Source organism: Molossus molossus, unplaced genomic scaffold (assembly GCF_014108415.1).
Source record: "Molossus molossus isolate mMolMol1 unplaced genomic scaffold, mMolMol1.p scaffold_m16_p_20, whole genome shotgun sequence".
NCBI classification, from domain to species: Eukaryota; Metazoa; Chordata; class Mammalia; order Chiroptera; family Molossidae; genus Molossus; species Molossus molossus.
The window spans coordinates 23,591,195-23,610,019 of NW_023425356.1; the positions used below are offsets into that span (position 1 = coordinate 23,591,195).

At 46.1% G+C, this 18,825-nt stretch overlaps 1 protein-coding gene across 1 annotated transcript; it reads right to left on the reverse strand.

Annotated features, from left to right (window-relative positions):
* Positions 1 to 2,108: 2,108 nt before the first annotated feature.
* SHE (Src homology 2 domain containing E) lies at positions 2,109 to 18,451 on the reverse strand. The gene is made up of 6 exons (XM_036273085.1): positions 17,819 to 18,451; positions 15,275 to 15,401; positions 6,214 to 6,519; positions 4,188 to 4,344; positions 3,617 to 3,736; positions 2,109 to 2,328 (listed from the first exon to the last, which is right to left on the reverse strand). The coding sequence occupies exons 1-6, from the start codon at positions 18,431 to 18,433 to the stop codon at positions 2,142 to 2,144; spliced, it is 1,512 nt and encodes a 503-aa protein (XP_036128978.1). The 5' UTR covers positions 18,434 to 18,451; the 3' UTR covers positions 2,109 to 2,141.
* Between the last annotated feature and the right edge of the window lie 374 nt (positions 18,452 to 18,825).

The window sequence follows — 18,825 nt, forward strand, 5'->3', positions numbered from 1 at the left end:
CTTTGTCTCCTGATTTTGGCACCCTCCGTATGTTTGTTTCTGTGTATTAGGTAGAGCTGCTACATATCCTGAGCTTGGTAGAGTGGCCTAATGTAGGTGTCCTGTAGGGTTCAGTGGTACAGTCTCCCTATTCACCCAAGCTGGGCACTCCAGGTACACTCCACTCCAACTGTGGGCGGTGTACACTCTCCTGTTGTAGTTGAGCCTGTATTGCTGTTCATATGTCAAGGGGAGGAATTTATCCCTAGGCCAATCAGCTACAAAGACTGGCTGTGACCATGGTAGAGGATAAGCTGTGCAGGAACCCACCCCACAAAGTACGACTTACTTCAGCAAAGCTCTGGTGCCCACTGAGTTCACTTCTTGAGTGTGTTGCTTGTGGATGTCGTTGGGTGGTACTTTGACATGGTGTGAAGCCGTCTACCATGTGCAATGGCTCTGGGGCCTCCAGGGAGGTACAGGCCAAGGTCAGCTGCTACCTATGTTCTGCCTGGGGCCCCCTGGCATGGGCATGAGTTACAAATCAATCTCCAGATGACTGCTACTTGTGCTGGGCTTAGAGGGCCCAGGAGAGGCCAAGCTGTGAACCAAGGCCAGCTGCTGCTAGTGTCAGGCCTGGGGCCATTTAGTGAAAGGTACAGGGTATGCAGAGGCTAAATGCTGCTTGTTTGAGAGATTTTAGGAAAGTCTGAAGCATGAGCCAACACAGGCTGTTTGTATGGAAAAGCCACTGGAAACAACTTGGGTGGGTCTGCAAGTTGGGTGGGGTGGGGTCTTAGGGAAACACTAGGGTGGGGCAAAAAGTGATAGACAGGTTGATGGAGATTCAGCTATGGTACTGCCTGCTGGCTCTGTGTGGGGAAGACTCTCAGCAAAGGAGCAGTGGCCTCTGTCAGCACTCTGTCTGGGAGAAAGCTGCCCCTTCAGACCTTGCCCTGATGCCAGATCATTCAGTTCCTCCCTGTATGTTCCTAGTACCCTTTGAGCTGCTGCCCCAGAGTTGGAGCTCAGAGGGAGTAGTTTGAGTAAGTCTGTGCACAGTCCCTTTAAGGGAACTTCCTGGGACTCTAGAAGCCCTTCATCTCACTCAGCTGAAATCCCTACTGGTTTTTACAGCCAGAAGTTATGGGCACTTCTTTTCCTGGCACTGGAACCCTGGGCTGGGGACCTGGTGTGGGGCCAAGACCCCTTGCTTTTCAAAGGGGACTTCCGCAGTCAAGATATCCCTCCCAATTTTTATCTGTCACATGTGGGTGTGGGAGCAACCTGTTCCATCTCTGTGCCTCCTACCAGTCTCAATGTGGCATCTTCTATATATCCTTAGTTGTAAAACTTCCATTCAGCTAGATTTCAAGCAGGTCTGTTGTTCTGTAGTTTAGCTGTAATTTTGATGTGGGAGGACGCAAGTACCACGTTTACCTATGCCACCACCTTGACCAGATGCCTGTCCTGGTGATTCTTAAATCATTCTTCCTACTTATGCTTATATTACTAATTTGCTGAAATGACTAAAAAGTTCAGAAATTGAGAAAACACAAACTTTCTTAGAATGTTGATCAACAAAATAATCCTTTTGCCACACCCTAAAGTTGTGAATTTTCATGAACTTCAAAGCTGAACTAGGACACTTGAGAAAGATAGCTTTCTTTAAGGTCCACTATTCACTTATTCTTTTTGTTCAGCCTTTTGCCCCCAAACAGTCTGACATTATGTGCTCTTCTGGTCCACCTGATCATTTTTTGCTGTCCTCTGTCAAAGCCAAGTGCATTTTTGTTGGTTTGTTTGAAGACCAGGTATTCCAGGTAACAATGAGCACACTTCTGGAGAACTTTAATATTTCTGGACTCCTGACTTACCTTTGCTAAAGGTCACACCCCAAATAGAACACCCTACTCCAGAGAATGAAGGCAACTGATAGATTATCATTTCCTATTATAGAACTACTTAGGGAGAAAGGGGACAGGTTAGTAACCAAGTGTCACGGAATGAATTCAAGCCAAAAGACTTTTTGACTTCTCAGTGAAGACCCCCACGTCCTACCAATTATTATGGTGCAGTCCAGCCTTGTCCCCTGAGGTGCTGGTTGGGTGCTGATGCCCTCTTAGGTGAGAGGCGCAGCCAGGGCTTTTGGTGGCTGAACTTTAGTGCAGCTTGTTGTGCACAGGGTAGAGTAAAGTCATGTGTTCTGCCCCCTTGAAAGGCAACTTCTCATTGGAATAATAGTGTACCACTTCGGGGATGCTGTCAAAGACTGCACTTGTTTGGTTCAGTGTGTACTTGTTGTCTTTGGTCTGAGCCACTATGATGTGGACACATCCTTGACTAGTCCTGTAACAAAACAAATCAAAGAGGAGACACAAATGAGCAAGCACGGGGATCCTTCCTCACTGAAAACAACCCCAGTCAGACTCACGGGTGGACAGGTTCATTCCTGGAATTGTTATAAACAAACGCAGACCCCAACAAATGTGTGTCCTTCAGCTGTTCATCGTTAGTACACACAAGTTATCAGGTACCAGACTGAAAAAACCCCAAACAAACCAACACCCCCCCCAAATAGTCCAGTACCTCCTGGCCTTCAAATTGCCAAACTAGTGCTTAAGCCCAAGTATGAGAGATCACTAAGGTGAAGTTTAAACTCATGTTCTTCATTATGGCTAAAAGGACATACATAAGCTTTCCTCCTCAAAGAATACATTAATAATAATAATAATAATAATAATAATAATAATAATGTTTCTTCCTCCTCCCCCTGCCTGTCCCTCTCAATCTGGAAAGACTGTTCCTGGTTGTATATAATGACAGCTGGCACTGAAGGCTCAAAGATCTAATCCATGAGCACCAGTTTCAGGAACCCAGCAAAGCTATTCCTGGTATTGTATATCTGGTGGCCTATCCCATTTTCTGAGCCATATTGCTCAAACACCCTCCCGCCCCAACCTCTTTTCCCCTCCAGTCTGATTGTTTCAGCTGCAGGGGCTCAGCTTCCTCAGGAAGGAAATGCTGTTAGGGCGCTTGACAATGATCCTCCAATATAGCACCACTGAACTCTCGGAGCAATGAGAATTTCCATGATTCAAGCTCCACCAGGCCTACCAGGCAAAAACGAATGTTCCATGTATAGTCAGACAGGGGAGTAATAGCAAGTCAGCATTTCCTTCTCCACTAGAAGAAGCTGGTATCAAAATTGCACTTGGCATTTGAACAATCAAGGGATCTGATTTATTAAAATCCCAAAACACTAGAGAACGAAAAGAAGAACGACTGAATTATCCTGTCAGAAATTATTCTTTTTACCAGGAGTTATTTCTCTGGTGAGAGGACCTACTTTAGATTGGATAATGTAAGGTAGAAATTGACTAATGTACAATGACAATGACATAGGATCCTCATTATCATAAGAGAGACTGGGGCATTCACCCAAAACCACTTTTCCATCCTAATTAGAGCATTTCATATTTCATTGTCCAAGCAAATCTTACTTTCTGGCAATATATGCTTCTGTGATCTACCTTGAAATGGTATCTTTTTTTGACTGGTCATCTACCCATGATAGAAAAGACTGTCATGCCCCCCCCTCCATCCCCCCCCGCTGGGCACCGGCTGCCACACTCACTTTAGTGCAATGGAGTACCTACTGGTCCCTGACTCGCTATTTCGAACCAGGTAACCCGCTTCTTTGCAGGATTGTAGTCGACTCTCAGCCTCAGCACGGGTGATGGCACCATGATACCAACTGAAAAATGGGTTGGGGGAGACACCATGAACATCAAAACAGAAATCTAGACAGGGCCTCATTCCATAAAGCATTATTTGAAATGCATTTCTGGCAGGAGCTCAACAGCCCAAACTAGATCCTGCTTCACATTTAGAACAGACAGAATGCAGCTTTGGGTAATCCTGGATCACAAAACCCATCAATCATACAAGAGGGAGCGACCGGGGCTAGTGTTATCACTCTATACAGGAGAATAAAATTTTGTATCAGGCTCTTGGGATGCAGTACACTTTCCAGTCTGTACAAGTGCACTGGGCTTTGAAAGTGGGTTTTCATTAATAAGCCCCACCCAGAAAAGTATTCATGAGCAATAATAATCATGTAAAATGGGCCAGTGTGCTCCCTCCACCCCCAGGCTACAGATGAGCTACCAGCTACTGTTTGTTACATGGCTGTGCAGGAGACTCACGGCTGCTTCTCCAGTGGCAGGGCTGGGTCCACTCTTTCCCCCTCACTGTGGTCAGAGAGGGCTGGCTTCAAGATCTTCTGGGTCCAGCTCTTCTGTCGGTGGTGTTGCCTCACTGTTTCCTCCTTCACGGAAGGTCTCTCAGAGCCTTCAAACTGAACTGGAAGGAAGGCTCCATTTAACTGAGGTGACCCATGTAAACGTCAAAGAAGAAAACCTCCTTGTCTGCCTCAGCTTAGGAAAGAAGCGGTTCCCCTTCCTTCAATGTGAGCTAAGATATTCTGCAAATACCCTGGGATAGCTGAGCTCCCGCTAGCTTTGATATCTGATCACACTGAGCATCCACAGACAGCTACTTTTTCTCTAAGATATTCATCAGTGTAAAACAGTTTTAGAATATGAAAGGAAACCAATTTAATATATTTCAGCACATACTTTTAAAAAACTCCAAACTGTAGTATATTTAGATTAAAAGACTAAACATAGTTATAAGGTGATGATTCCTTGCAAGCGTGTGTATCATCCTATGAAATAAAGTGAACAGATTTTACTATGAAATAATAAAACAAAAAGAAAAATCAACTGTGAAACAGAAAGTAACTACTGCGTAGTGCCTCACAGATACCACGCCATGTAGGCTGGATAGAAGAGAGAGAGAGAAAATGAGCAGCACCTAGCACAATAGCAGGTGCCCAACAGAGATTTGTGGAAAGACTAAAGGAAAACTCAAACTGACTTGGGTGTTTGCTATCCTTCTCTGTTCACCCTTTACATTAACTATACTTTTAGTTGCAAACTTGGCCTTACTACTGGAGGGAAAGACATCCCTAACTTTAAAAATCAAAGGCAAAAGAAATTATGTTGTCAGCCAAGTAGAAAAACTATGTCCTGAGAGAAGCAGGAGGGCAAATCACCTTTAATAACTACTGACAACCTATCCCTTTCCTCGTAAGCTGGTTTTAAAAGTCGTATTTAAAGAACTGATTCCTTTAGGAGGAATTCCGACAAAACAAATGAACAAATAAAGCTAGCCTCACCCAGCTTTCTGACCACCTCTGTCTGTAACCCATTGGATCCATCCGGTACTGCCATTTTATAAACAGGGATTTTAACAGGTTTGAGTTAGATTTTAACAAGAGTTAGAAAGCTGCTCCCAATTAGAAAGCTTCAGTGGTGATGAGATAGTTTTTCAATAACCATTTAAGGCACTTCCCAAACGGTCATGCACGGGGAAAAGAGAGAAAACTAAATGCCCAGAAGGATAAGAGAGAAATGCAGTATTAAGGGCTCTTCCTACCAGGCCCAATTCCTGTTTCCCTACCCAGTTCCTAGGGAAGAGATTTGCAGTTGAGGAAGCAAAAGGGAGGGGGCAGCTTTCCCAGCAGGGCAGCAGAGGGCTCAGGAACCCAGCACCCCCACCTGAGGCCGCCCCACCGGGCAGCGCCCCCACCTGGCAGCGCCCCTCACCTGGCAGCGCCCCTCATCTGACACCGCCCCCACCTGGCAGCGCCTCTCACCTGACAGCGCCCCCACGTGACGCCGCCCCTCACCTGGCAGCGCCTCTCACCTGGTGCCGCCCCTCACCTGGCAGCGCCCCTCACCTGGCAGCGCCCCCACCCGACGCCGCCCTCACCTGACACCGCCCCTACGTGACACCGCCCCTCACCTGGCAGCGCCTCTCACCTGACAGCGCCCCCACGTGACGCCGCCCCTCACCTGGCAGCGCCTCTCACCTGGTGCCGCCCCTCACCTGGCAGCGCCCCTCACCTGACACCGCCCCCACCCGACGCCGCCCTCACCTGACACCGCCCCTACGTGACACCGCCCCTCACCTGGCAGCGCCCCTCACCTGAGCCCCTCACCTGACACCGCCCCCACCCGACACCGCCCCTCACCTGGCAGCGCCCCCACCTGACACCGCCCCTCACCTGACAGCGCCCCTCACCCGACAGCGCCCCCACGTGACACCGCCCCTCACCCGGCAGAGCCCCTCACCTGACAGCGCCCCTCACCCGGCAGCGCCCCTCACCTGACAGCGCCCGCACGATCTGCTCCTTCTTCCATTCCCAGGGCTGCTCGTACTCGGCCGCCGGCCTCTCGTCGTCCTGCGGCAGCCGACCGTGGGCGTCGGGGGGCCGCGCCTTGCGCTCGGGGCCCGCGTCGGCCGGCTCGTAGGGCGTGTCGTACAGCTGCGGCGGCTTCCCCAGCAGGTCCTTGGAGCTGCGCCTCCGGGCCGGCGCCTCGGGCTTCGCGCCTGGCTCCCCCGGCTCCCCGGGGCTGTCGAGCAGCTGCAGGGCCTTCACCAGGGGATCTTTGGAACCTCGGCGTCTAATTTCTGAAAAACACGCACCACACAGAACACCTTGAAAGAAAAGTGCCAGGGAAGCCTGGCAGTGAACGGAGTTACCTTTCCCCTCGGTCTGTCTGTGCGGCAGGTGGTGGCAGAGACCGCCAACATTGATCCGTAAGGGCTGCTTGCTTCCCAGCTGTAGGAGGGAGCCTACAACCTCCCTCCAGCCAGACAGCGGATCCCAGCCCAGGATTGGGATCGCATCTGGAGACAGGTGTGCGCCTGGGCCACCTGCAGTTTGTGAGAAGTGGCCTTGGGGCCACCTGTTCCACGGTTCCTGGTCCTGTGTTGGCTCTGAGTATGGTTTACCTGCAGAGTTATTACTTGTTAGGAAGCTGAGATCAAAGTATTTTAATAAAAATCGATGGAGTGTTTATTATATTTGAAGCACGGGCACCAGACAGAGTCTTCTTGACTTCTAGGTCGTTTCAATATAGTGGGGGAAGCCAAACACATTCACAAATAACACATAACAACAGACTAATAATTCCAGGATAAATAAAACTAAAAGAGGTGTCATGGGGAAAACAAAGACACTAATGATAACAACAGCTGACATTTATCAATGGTGTACTATGCATTAAGCACTATTCAAAGTGCATTGTAATTTTCATAGCCACCCAATGAGATGGATACTATTAGTTCCCCAATATCACAGAAGAGAAGCACAGAGTTTAATAAGGAAATTGCCCAATCCATTAAGTGGCAAAGCCTGGATTCTGAAGCAGGAAGTTGGGCTCCAGAAGCCATACTCTTCACCACTACATTTGGATTGACTCCAAGTGGAAGAGAAATGGAAGATGAGTTGACTTTGATAGAGAAGGTCATTTCCAGTGGAGGAAGCTGCATCAGTGAAGATATGGAGGTGGGAACCATAAAGGGCTTGTTCCCAGAAGGGGGAATTGAGAGATAAGTTCAAAGGACAGAAGCCAGGAGAGGAGAGAGGTAGTGGGAGAAGAAGCCAGAAGAGTAGGAGGCCAGGGCACCAGAGTGCAGAAGCTGTAAAGGCAAGGATGCAATGAAAAATGATTATATTTTTTAAACGAGTAATAACAGTTACATTTGTGTTTTGTTGGGAGATAATTCCGACAGTGTACAGAATGGAATAAACCGGAATGGTATGGTCTGGACTTGGACAAAGAAGACTGAGAAGAAGTGATCAGGTAAGAAATGGATGCAGAAAACCTGATGCAAATCAACCAACTGCTAGCTAACCAGCCAGCCACAGTGGGAAAAAAATCAGCAGTATCTATGGGACTGACCAGCTTGGAGCCCAGAGGCCTTGGCAGGTAGAGTTAAAGATGTCTAGAGTCAGGACAACCAGAGCTGGTGATTTAGACCAGCAGAAACATTATGTGGTTCTTCTGGATGCCCATCAGGAAGCCTTTAATCTGTTCACTTGGTCACGGTCAAGGAGGACCTTTCTATTTTTTTTTTTATCCTCACCCGAGGACATTTTTCCATTTTTTGTTCAGATGGAGTGGGAGGGAGAGAGAGGAAGAGAGAGAGAGAGAGAGAAACATCGATATGAAAGGGACACATCAAGTAGCTGCCACCCACATGACCAACCAGGGCCGGGGACAAACTGCAACCGAGGCACGTGCCCTTAGCGGGAACCGGACCCGGGTCTCTCTGTACCGCAGGCTGACACTCCAACCGCTGAGCCAAACCGGCCAGGGAAAGGAGGACCTTTCTAAACACAAACATCACATCATTTATCACCCCATAAGGTCACACCTGTCTACTTATAAGGTACAAACTGCTCAGCATGGCATGGGAAACCTTCTATGACCAGTTCACCGTCTCCTTCTCCAATTTCTTCTCAATACAATCCTGCCCCGTCCCTCCGCAATCTAATTCTTTGTTCCAACCAAATGGTACAAAGAAATTCCCTGAGTACTACACTGCCTTATGCCTACTAGTGTCCGAGTGATCTTCCATCCTTTGAAATCTAACCTGGCATCTCCCCTTCCAACTCCCCACCTCTCCTAGTGCCACCACTCTGCCAACCCACTCTCACCTTGCACTTCTCCCACTGTAGGAACTTGTTTCTGTGTCTGTATTTCCAATTTGGTGGGGACTGCCAGTTCTTGTTTACCTTTGTAGGACACACAGTTGTGCTAAATAATAACTGGATGGATGGGAGGAGAGAGAGAGAGGAAGGAGCTTTAGAACTTCAGGCATGTGACAATATGGATCTGGAGAGATGAAGGTCAGAGTTATGCACCAAGGAGTTATTCACAAATGGGTTGTTAGTACTGTGAGAATGAAAGCAATCACCAGAGGAAAGGAGACTGATTGAAAAGTGGATCAAAGGTGGAATCTGGGACTTCTGTTAAGGGTGAATGGAAGAGGTGCTAGCAAAGAAGACTGAGAAGGAGTAGTCAGGTAAGGAGGAAGAGGATCACAAGATTGCCGTGCCATAGAAACAAAAGAAAGTGAGACTTTCTGTAGGTAAAACAGGCAGGGTGACACTCTGTGGAGAAGGATCAGATTCTTCTATAGCAAGGAAAGACCTCTTAAACAAGGAAAGGACAACACATGAAAGATTCAGGGAAAAGTTATTAAAATCAGGACACTAAATTAGAAAGAACAAAATGTATTGATAGAGTGAGGTTTAATTCTGCTGGATAGGGGTCCCTGACTGCAGTTCATTGGAATCACCTGGGGAGCTTTGACACCCACTGATGTCTGGGTCCTATCACCAGAGGTCCTAATTTAATCGGTCTGGGGTATGACCTGGGAGTTAGTTGCAAAAGCTCCCCCAGGTGATTCTAATGAGAAGCACTTCCACACCTCCTGGGTCTCCATGGTTCCCCTCCCAGTTCTTCCTGCTCCCTAGAGCTCATCCTGTCATTGCTAGCTCCAACCCGAAGAGAAGGGTTCTCCTGTATCTAGAGCTTCCACATCAGAATGGGAGTGGGAGCGCTAGAAAGACTGTCCCCTCCCCCAGGCCAGAAAAGGTACTTGGGGTTGTCTGAGGTCTCCTGCATCTCTGGTCCAAGCCTCTTGACTTTCAATGCAAGTTGTTTTTTTTTCTTCATTGCTTATTCCAGACTGAGTTATGGAAAATAAGAAACAAAAACATACTCTGCTCTTGGTTCAATTAAGATAAGGCTGGAGTTTTTTAAAAGGAAAAAGAAAACACAAAGGAATTCATAGGATGGATTTAGAATTTTTAAGTTTCTGATCGAAACCCAAGTTTGCCCTCAGTTTAGTCTAGCATGGGTTGGGGAAACCTTTCGCAAGGTCTTTGTCTCAATTCTGTCCCAGTTGAACTAAGAAAAAGAGTTGATTCCAACCTTAAGATAGAAGTCATACAAGAAAATTTCAATAAATTTGTGTTAAAATGATGCACAGTGATTAGAATCCAGAGTTCTTATTACACGTATGTTTGAGTTTTTACTTTTGAGATGAGGTCCTTGCACTTCTATTTTAGGCAGTCTGCACACAGAGCTCTGGGAAAAACACTGGAAAGCATATAACTGAGAATTTTCCTTCCTGAGATGATCCTGGGATTGGGCAAAATCTGCAAAGTATTATCATCTTTTCAAACAATGTTTAATTAGGGGAAAAAAAGGGCTTAAGCACAGGGCCCTTCTGCCCCTTCAAGGGGAGTAACCTTTCAGTCCATTCCAACACCTGGCTGCCCCCAATCAGAGGCGCCATAGAAACAGAAACAATCATGGGGCTGCAAGCCGACCCTTCCTGCAGGGAGAATAGCCCCTGACGTGCAGAGCTGGCTCTGAGAGGAAACGGGCCTGAGAAGGAGGAAATGGCGAGAGGAAGCTACGCCCTGGCTTTGCCGATAGAGGCCATTTACATGGCAGACAACAGAATGCGGCCAACAGTCTGCAGATAAACACCCATCTGCAGCTAAAACCCAGGCCTGACCTGCACCAGCTGACATGGTGGTGTGAAACAGAATATGGGCTGAAATCTTCCCTTCCCAATTCCCAGCTCTGGCTGTACATAGTTATGCCACTTATACCAAAAAACATAGCAGAAAACTAAGACTTCCTTTTACTAAATTAATTGCAGTTAGCACTTGTTAATCCTCTACCTGTCCAGAATTCTCTTTGAAAATGGAATTCCCTCTCTGGAGTGTCTAAATAATGGCTGTATGCATTGGGAGGCATGGACTAGTGTGTTATACCCAGTTTTTCAGTGAGGCCTCATAATGGGGCGAGAGTAGTGTTATCCCATTTTCACAGGTGAATAAACTGAGGCTGTGCAGCAATCAGTGGGGGGGCTGTTTAACACTGACTCTAGGGCTTTCTCTATCATTCCTTACTTTATGCCCCAAAGACCTCAGGTAAAACGTTAATTACAATTTCTATAATGCACCTTTTCCCCTGATTCATTTCATAATTTAGTCTATGCCCAACTTAAAACTTAGAACCTCATAGGGTCTTTTATCTTCATAGAATCAGAAAAAGGGTTGCCTCTTGCCCAGAACCCAACCTGCCACCTTTTGGTGCACTGAACGATGCTCTGACCAACTGAACTACGTGGGCCAAGGCTGTTAGGTAACTTTTTACTCACGTCTTTTATCAGTGCTCAAGCTTTTAATTTAAAATTACTTTAATATTTTCTGAGCCAAAGGAGATATAATTCAGAAGCCCTGAAATTTAATCCTAACAAGGGAATTTTTTATTAACAAATTAAATAAAAAATAGACTTCTATTTATATATATTTCATTATGGTTAAATTTTTAAATGGAGACCTGAACAATGAGATGCTCCTTTAGACTTCACCATTTTTATTATTATTACTTTTTAATCCTCACCCAAGGATATTTTTTCATTTATCTTCAGATAAATGAGTAAGGCAGGAAGACAGAGAGAGAGAAACATCAATGTGAGAGACACACACCGACTGGTTGCCTCCTGCACGACCCCAACCAGGGCCAGGGACAAACCGTAACCAAGGTATGTGCCCTTGGCTGGAATCAAACCTGGGACTCTTTGGTCTCCGGGCTGATGCTCTAACCACTGAGCAAAACTGACCAGGGCTAGAGATCACCATTTAAACCAACAAAAAAAATTTGGAGGCCAAAAAAAAATTTTTTTTAATCCTCACTTGAGGACATTTTTGCTTTTATCTTTAGATAGAGTGGGCGGGAGAGAGGGAGGAAGAGAGAGAGAGAAACATCGATGTGAGACAGACACATTGAGTGGTTGCCACATACATGACTCCAACGAGGGCCGGGGATAAACTGCAACTGAGGTATGTGCCTTTAGTGGGAACCGAACCCAGGACTCTCTGGTCCATGTGCCAACGCTCTAACCGCTGAGCCAAACCAGCCAGGGCAAAAAAATAAAAAATTTAAAACCACCTGCGATGGAGCTCCGTAACTAAAATCAAAGGTTGTAAAATGACCTGGTATCTCGACTCTGATGCTGCATAATTTGGACAAGTTATTAAATCTTTCTGAACCTTGGTTTCCTCAACTATAACACAGAGACTTCTAACACCTACTTCTCAGGGTTGTAGAAGTTAGTGAGGCAATTTGTCAAGCTTGGCACCTAGCAAGTGCTCAACTTGTGAGATACCAGCTATGGAAGGATTTATTTTTTATCCTCACCTGAGGATATTTTTGCATTTATCTTCTAGTAGAGTGGGAGTGAGGGAGGGAGAGAGAGAGAGAGAGAGAAACATCAATGTGAGAGAGACACATCGACTGGCTGCCACCCACACGGCCCCAACCGGAGCTGGGGGCAAACTGCAACCGAGGTACATGCCCTTAGTGGGAACCAAACCTGGGACTCTTGGGTCCACAGGCCAATGCTCTAACCATGAAGCAAAACTGACCAGGGCAGGAATTTTGATGTTGAATGATGGCTGTTTTAGGGAGCTTCTAAAGACCCCTTTAATGCTTAAGTTTTAATCTGGTGGCTAAAACCCATAATGCTAAACTATATAAAATATTTCTACTAATTACTTAGCTACAGTGATCCTGCTAATTTAGCAGAACAACAGTATCTAATATTAGTGCCTTATATCCATAGTCATATCTTTTTACGAACAATCCTCTGAATAAATCTAAGCAAGAATTTATTCATTAATTTATACATTCTTCGCTTTTAAAAGTTAAGAGCAAAGTCTTAGAAGACATCCAGGAAGCCTGAGTCCAAGTTATCTGGCCACAGGAAAGTACTAAATGACTCTTAATTTCTATTTCTTCCTCTGTCTCTTGAGGCAGATGATTATTCTGTTCTCTACCTCATGGCACTTACCACACTTTTCAATGACATATTTTCTTCTGTATTGCTGTTAGTCTGTTAGCCTCTTTGACTGTGAGGTCCATAAGGACATAGGTCATGTGGGTCTTGTTCCCTGTATGCTCAGATCCCAGCACAGGGCCTGGTACATGGTAAAGAAATATTTGTTGGATGTTATAATATAACATCATGAACAGTTTTCTATATACCCAAGATACTGTTAAAATCAGATATGTTGTTCCCACTTCACAGGTATTAAAAAGGGAGGACAGAGATTGGGTGCTCCACAGTTAAATCATTCATTAGTGCTATCTCTTCCTCCTACAGAAATGCTGAAAAAAACTAAAAAGAAATCCCTAACATTTCTCAAGAAATATGGGACATTTCTGAAGTTGGACTTGACAACAAATCACACAAGGAGTAAACTGGACAAAAAGGGTAAAAGGTTTTATAAAAAAAACAAAACCCAGCAGCAAATCTTTTATTCCCAGCTTCCGATAAACTCACTTCCTGTTATTCTGTCCAGCTGTGTAACCTATGGGTAGAATAAGAAGTATATTCTCTACATTGATTGAGAAAGTGCTTTTTGATATATATTGTAAAATGCACCAATATTTTAAAAAATGTAAAAATCTAGTAATTTTAAAAAGCAATTTAAATTTTTAATAAATTTGAATTTATTCTCCAATTGAATATATTAATTTTGTATTCCTAAATAAATTTATTCATGTAAACAACTTAAAACAGAGCCTGGAACTTAATAAATGCTTGAATATTAGATGCTAGCTATTATTATTATTATTACAGTTACTTCATGGTGGGTAACTCTGACTATAACCCTCTTTGTGAGTCTGAGTAGAAAGATACCTTACTTATGAGTAAAGTTTAAAGTGCTATTGCATGCATCATTTCATATGTTTTGGGGCAACTTGGTGTAGGACGCATACCACCCCATCTGGAGTGGGAAGATCTGGGTTCTAATTGCTGCTCTTACAAAGTCTTGTGAGCATCGGTAAGTCAGAATTTCTGTGATTCTATAACAAGGGGACAGTATTGGAGTCCCCTAGTTTACAGAGTTTTGTGGGGATTATAAGTGGGGGAAAAGATATATTCATTTTTGAAAAGCACAGCACTTTCCCTATTATCAGTGTGGCTCCACAAATAAACAGCTGGGCTAGTATAGATAAACTACTTATTCCAGCCAAAGAGAAAGAGGAATAAAAACCAAGACAAAGAAAGGTGAATCAAAAGGAAGCACTTATTTAGAATATCTTTTTCCTCAATTTTATGTGAAAAGAAATCTTTTCCCCTATTTTTTTCAAGCCTCCGATATTTTTTAAAATTCTAACTTCATTTTCACTTCCTTTCATTCACAGACTTCATTAGAGGTCACAGTCCAGTGACCTTCAGGGTCACAGCCTGGCCAGGGTACACCCTCCCCAAACCCCAGCCTTATCTCTGCAAGCAGAGCGCAGGAAACGGAGCAGGGCTTTCCTGTGGCAGTTCGTTTTCATTTGGAAGCCTGTCTTGACCCTTCCAGGGTGCTGCCGTTACCCTTCGGCTCAACTCTTCTGAGACTGCTTATGGAGCCTAAGCTTGACAGCTTTTCAATCTGGTTTTAAACAGAAGAGACAGTCTTCAATGTGTAACCGATTATTCCTTTCCCAGGTACGAAATCCATGGCGCTCAAACAAGGCTCCTTTGCATTAGCACTCGGATACTTTATTTCTCATTGTGAATTAAAGAATGTTTAAGGGAAATTAGGCAAATAAATAACTTACCCTAAAATTGACAAATAAAACTAAATAACTACTAAATATATCATTTTAAAGTATTGTTGACATCAACTTAAGAGAATTATGAGTAAAAGGGAAAAGTTTGATACCAAAAATGACAGGGTGATTGCTTAGCTCACAAGATGGAATTATCCCAACTTGAAAAGTTACAAGACTGTCAAATTGTTTTAGGAGGTTTGCCTTGAACGGCTTGGCTCATGCCAGTGATTAGTAATCATTCCTTAGTTATTAAATATTTTGCTCCAATGTTGTAGAGCTTGTTGAGAAATCAATCTTCTACTAGAATACTGAGGACTATGTCATTTTGCATCTTTTAACAACTTAAAATCCTTTAAGTATGTATTAGTCCCTTGTATTAGTACAGATTTATGACTTCCATGATGGATGTCAAAGCATTGAAAGTGGCCAAGAAATGTATATAAGTATCTTAAAACTGAAGATTACATTCTGAGCAGATCTGCAAACTCATTATGAAAGAGTGCCATTTTATTCAGGATTAGAAACACTTTAAAGACCCCTGTAAATTCTAAAACTGAAAGATACAGAAAGTTAGCTAGATACTTGACTTCGGTTTTGGGTCAAATTTCTCTTTCTTCTAGACAGCAGGATCTGGTTAAATTGCTTGATCCCCCTTCCCTAAACGTACAGTGGTTACTATTTTACACACTCTAAGTGAGCGTGAGATTTCTGCCCCTATTAAGCAGCTCCTGGTTACAAACCTGTTATCATTTGCTGTGCATCATAGGGTTCCATGTAGCCATCATTCTCTCCTACTCTCTCTGCATCCCTTTGACCTTTTGTCCGTTTGGCATCATACGGGTCAGCATAGTCTTCTAAAATGATGACCTGTAAAAGAACCAGAGAGAAGAGTTGATAAGGATGATCATATGCCCGAATGGCAGTGGTCGCAAAATGGCTACTGACAATCTGCTGATCTGAAAAGACATCAAAATCTCCAACCAGTTCTGGATAGCTTTTGCACTTGACCATGTTATTCACCCAGGTGCACAAACATCTGATTTTTTTTTTTTTGGTATGTGCCCCTAGTGGAACTGAACCTGGGACTCTGGTCCGCAGGCCGACACTCCGCTGAGCCATACCGGCCAGGACCATCTGATTTTTTTTTGTAGTATAATTGATTGTCAGTAGTTCATCTAAACTCTGCTGATCCCTAAGGCTATTTTCACCTTTTCTTTCCCTAAACAATAAAGCATTTGCTGGGTTATGGCAGGGGTGGTGATGAGGAGTGGGGGATGTCTATAGCTATATAGCATAAAAAAATGAACTGGTCTACCACCTTCCCCATGATCTTGGTCTTTTTAATACCAGCTAGATGAGCAAGTCATGGTAAGTCAGTCAATCATCCAGGCGCTGCTGAACGTCTACTAGCACTGACTAGGGAATCAAAATAAGACCAAGACCTGCTTCTTGTCCTCAAGGAATTTTTAACAGCTTAAGGAAACAGGCTTCCTAATAAGAAATAGGTCAGTACTAAACAGTATTGTGGGAATTCTAGGTTCAATAATTCATAGGCAGACTTATTCTCATAGGCTATAATCAGATAGAGTTTTGATTAGTATTTGTGTCAGAAAGCACCTATTCTTCCAAAAATACACAGAGGCCTGGAAAGGTGGTGTGTAGGCAGGAGTGCTGTTCTGCAGCAGCTGTGTGACAACGTGGTGTCAGGTAAGAAGCCCCTTCTCTGGAAAGAAGCCTGCTCTATAGTCTCTGATTACATTCTCAGAAGAGTTCATGGAGAAGGACCACTGGAGCTGGCAGGAAGAATTTAGATAAACAAGAAGTGAGGAAGAGGGAACACCTGGGTAAGAGCCCTCCGCTTGTGAGGAGATGGCTTAAAAAACTCAGACATCCAGAGGTGACCATGAAAATAAGCAGGCAACCACTGCTGAGGTCTGTGATTAACCACTCACTCCCTCACTCCTTTCTTCTGACTGTCCACCACGTGTACTACATTCCCAACGTAGTGAGGAATGGAAAGTGTGATATGCAGCCCTGGCTTATGATCTAGTCAGTCAGGTAGACCACTGATATTTGGACCAGCTGGGACCTTGGCAATCTCTCCACAGCTCTCCCCCAGTGCCTGGGCACAAGGTAGGTATGCTGTAAATATTTGTGGAAAGAATGAATGGAGGAATGAACAAAAGTGCCCAATACAGACACACGTGGTCTGTGCTACTGGCTCCTGACTCCATTCAGGTAGCCGGAATGCTTTAAGTTTGGGTAAGAGAAATAGAAAGTGATCATTCGGGTTGGAGTCTGAAAGCTCAGTTGAGCTCTTCTCTCTCCTCTTTTCACATAGAAGAGTGGATTTAAAACAAACATCCAACTCATCTCTGTAAATTAGAGTCTCTTCACATGCTCACAGCACCCAGAAAACCTCTGATGTGCCCAAAGCAGTTCTCTCCCCATCTGTAATTTCCTTGAGAGTGTTTCTTTGTTCCATCTGTAACCCCCTGCAGAGCCCTGTGCCCCTTATTCTCTTTGGCTGCTGCACAGCAAATGGTTATGGGATGAATGAAAGGGTTGTAACCTTGGGGTGCTAGTGAAGCTTCGAGAAGCCCTTTACTAGGTGGAGTTTCTGAACTAGGGGTGGGGTGGGGTGGACTGGCCAACCCATTCTCTGGAGCTTTGAAACCCACACTCACACAGTTTGGAGGTTACAATTCCTTATGCTCAAGAAGAATTAAATTGATACAAAGTCTAGCTTTGCACACCATTGGATGTCGAAATTAAAATAAACTCCCATCTGCCCGGTATGGCTCAGTGGTTGAGCATCCACCCATGCACCAAGAGGTCGCAAGTTCGATTCCCAGTCAGGGCACATGCCCAGGTTGTGGGACAAATCCCCAGTGGGGGGAGTGCAGGAGGTGGCCAACCCATGTTCTCTCTCATTGATATTTCTCTCTCTCCCCCTCTCCCTTCCTCTGTCTCTAAAATCAATAAAGAAAAAAAAATTAAAATAAACCCCCATCTATAAGGGGGCCAAATTGAACAAAGATGGAACGTTTCATTCAATTACTCTTCTAAACTGCTAACAAAATTAAATGGATGTTACATTTCTGCAAAGTTCACTCCTGGAATGAGGATTTTTCAAGATTAAAAAACACACAAAAAAACTAAAGATTTTGAATGGTCACTTAGGAGTCACCAAATGTTAGAGGGGGTTAGCAGGTTCGCTATGCTCTTTCCCACTGTTTCACTTCAGTAGGGGACAGGTGGTCCAGGGGAGGCTTTATTCTTACCGTGTCCTGCTGCTTAATAATCTTGCCCTTGTCCAGTTCTGGCCCCAGGGAGGAAGGGGAAGAGGACGCGGAGGAAGAGCTGCTGCTACTGCTGCTGCTGCTGCTGCTGCTGCTACTGCTGCTAGGGTAGCTGCTCTTCCCATTCTTCTCCTGAGTGTCCACCTTGATGAGCCTGTTGATGTAGGTGCTGCAGCCTGAGCTCTTGGCCGCGGCCCGGTGGGGCTCCTCTTCAGTGGCCCTGGAGTTCTTGCGGCTCTTGCCCGCGGCGGCCTGAATGAGTCCCTGCAGGCTGTCGCGAGACAGCCGGCTGTCCTTGGTGGGGGCGATGCCGGCCCTGCCACCCCCTAGCTCGGCCACCGAGTTCTTGCGGCCCTTGCCCGGGGTGGGAACCGCACCGCCCGCCTCTGAGTTCTTGCGCAGTTTGCCGCTTCCACCGCCGCCGGGCTTGGCCCGCTCCGACACGGTCTTCAGGTTCAGGGGGAACTCCTTGAACCACTTGGCCGCCATGAGGGGGGCCCGGCCGGCGCGGCTCAGGAGCGTCGTGGCCGCGGAGCAGGTGAGCGAGGAGGCCCAGCGCAGACACGGAGAGGCTCCAGGGGCCGGGGGCCACTGCATTCCCCGGGGCTGAGGCGCTGGAGGCCGCGGCGAGGCCCTGCGACAGCTGCTCCGCGCGTCCCCAGCGGGCGTTCGCCCACGCCCGGCAGGGTGGGGCCCCTCCGGCCCCGGGCGCCGAGCGGGCGGGCGCGGGCCGCTGCTCCGGACACGGACGGCGACAGGCACGACGCACGGGGGCCCCGCCCGGGCTCGTCTTTAGCGCCTGCACGGCCCGGGGACTCCGCGGCTCTCCGGAGGCGGCGGGCGCCGGGGGCTTCCCCTGAGTTTTCCTCCCGGAGTGGGAGAGGTCCGGCCCACGGAAGCCCCGGGACAGCCCTGCCCACACTCCCAGGGACGAGAGGGCACGGGAGGAGGTGGCGGGAGTGTCCGGGCGTCGCGACAGACGGGGGACC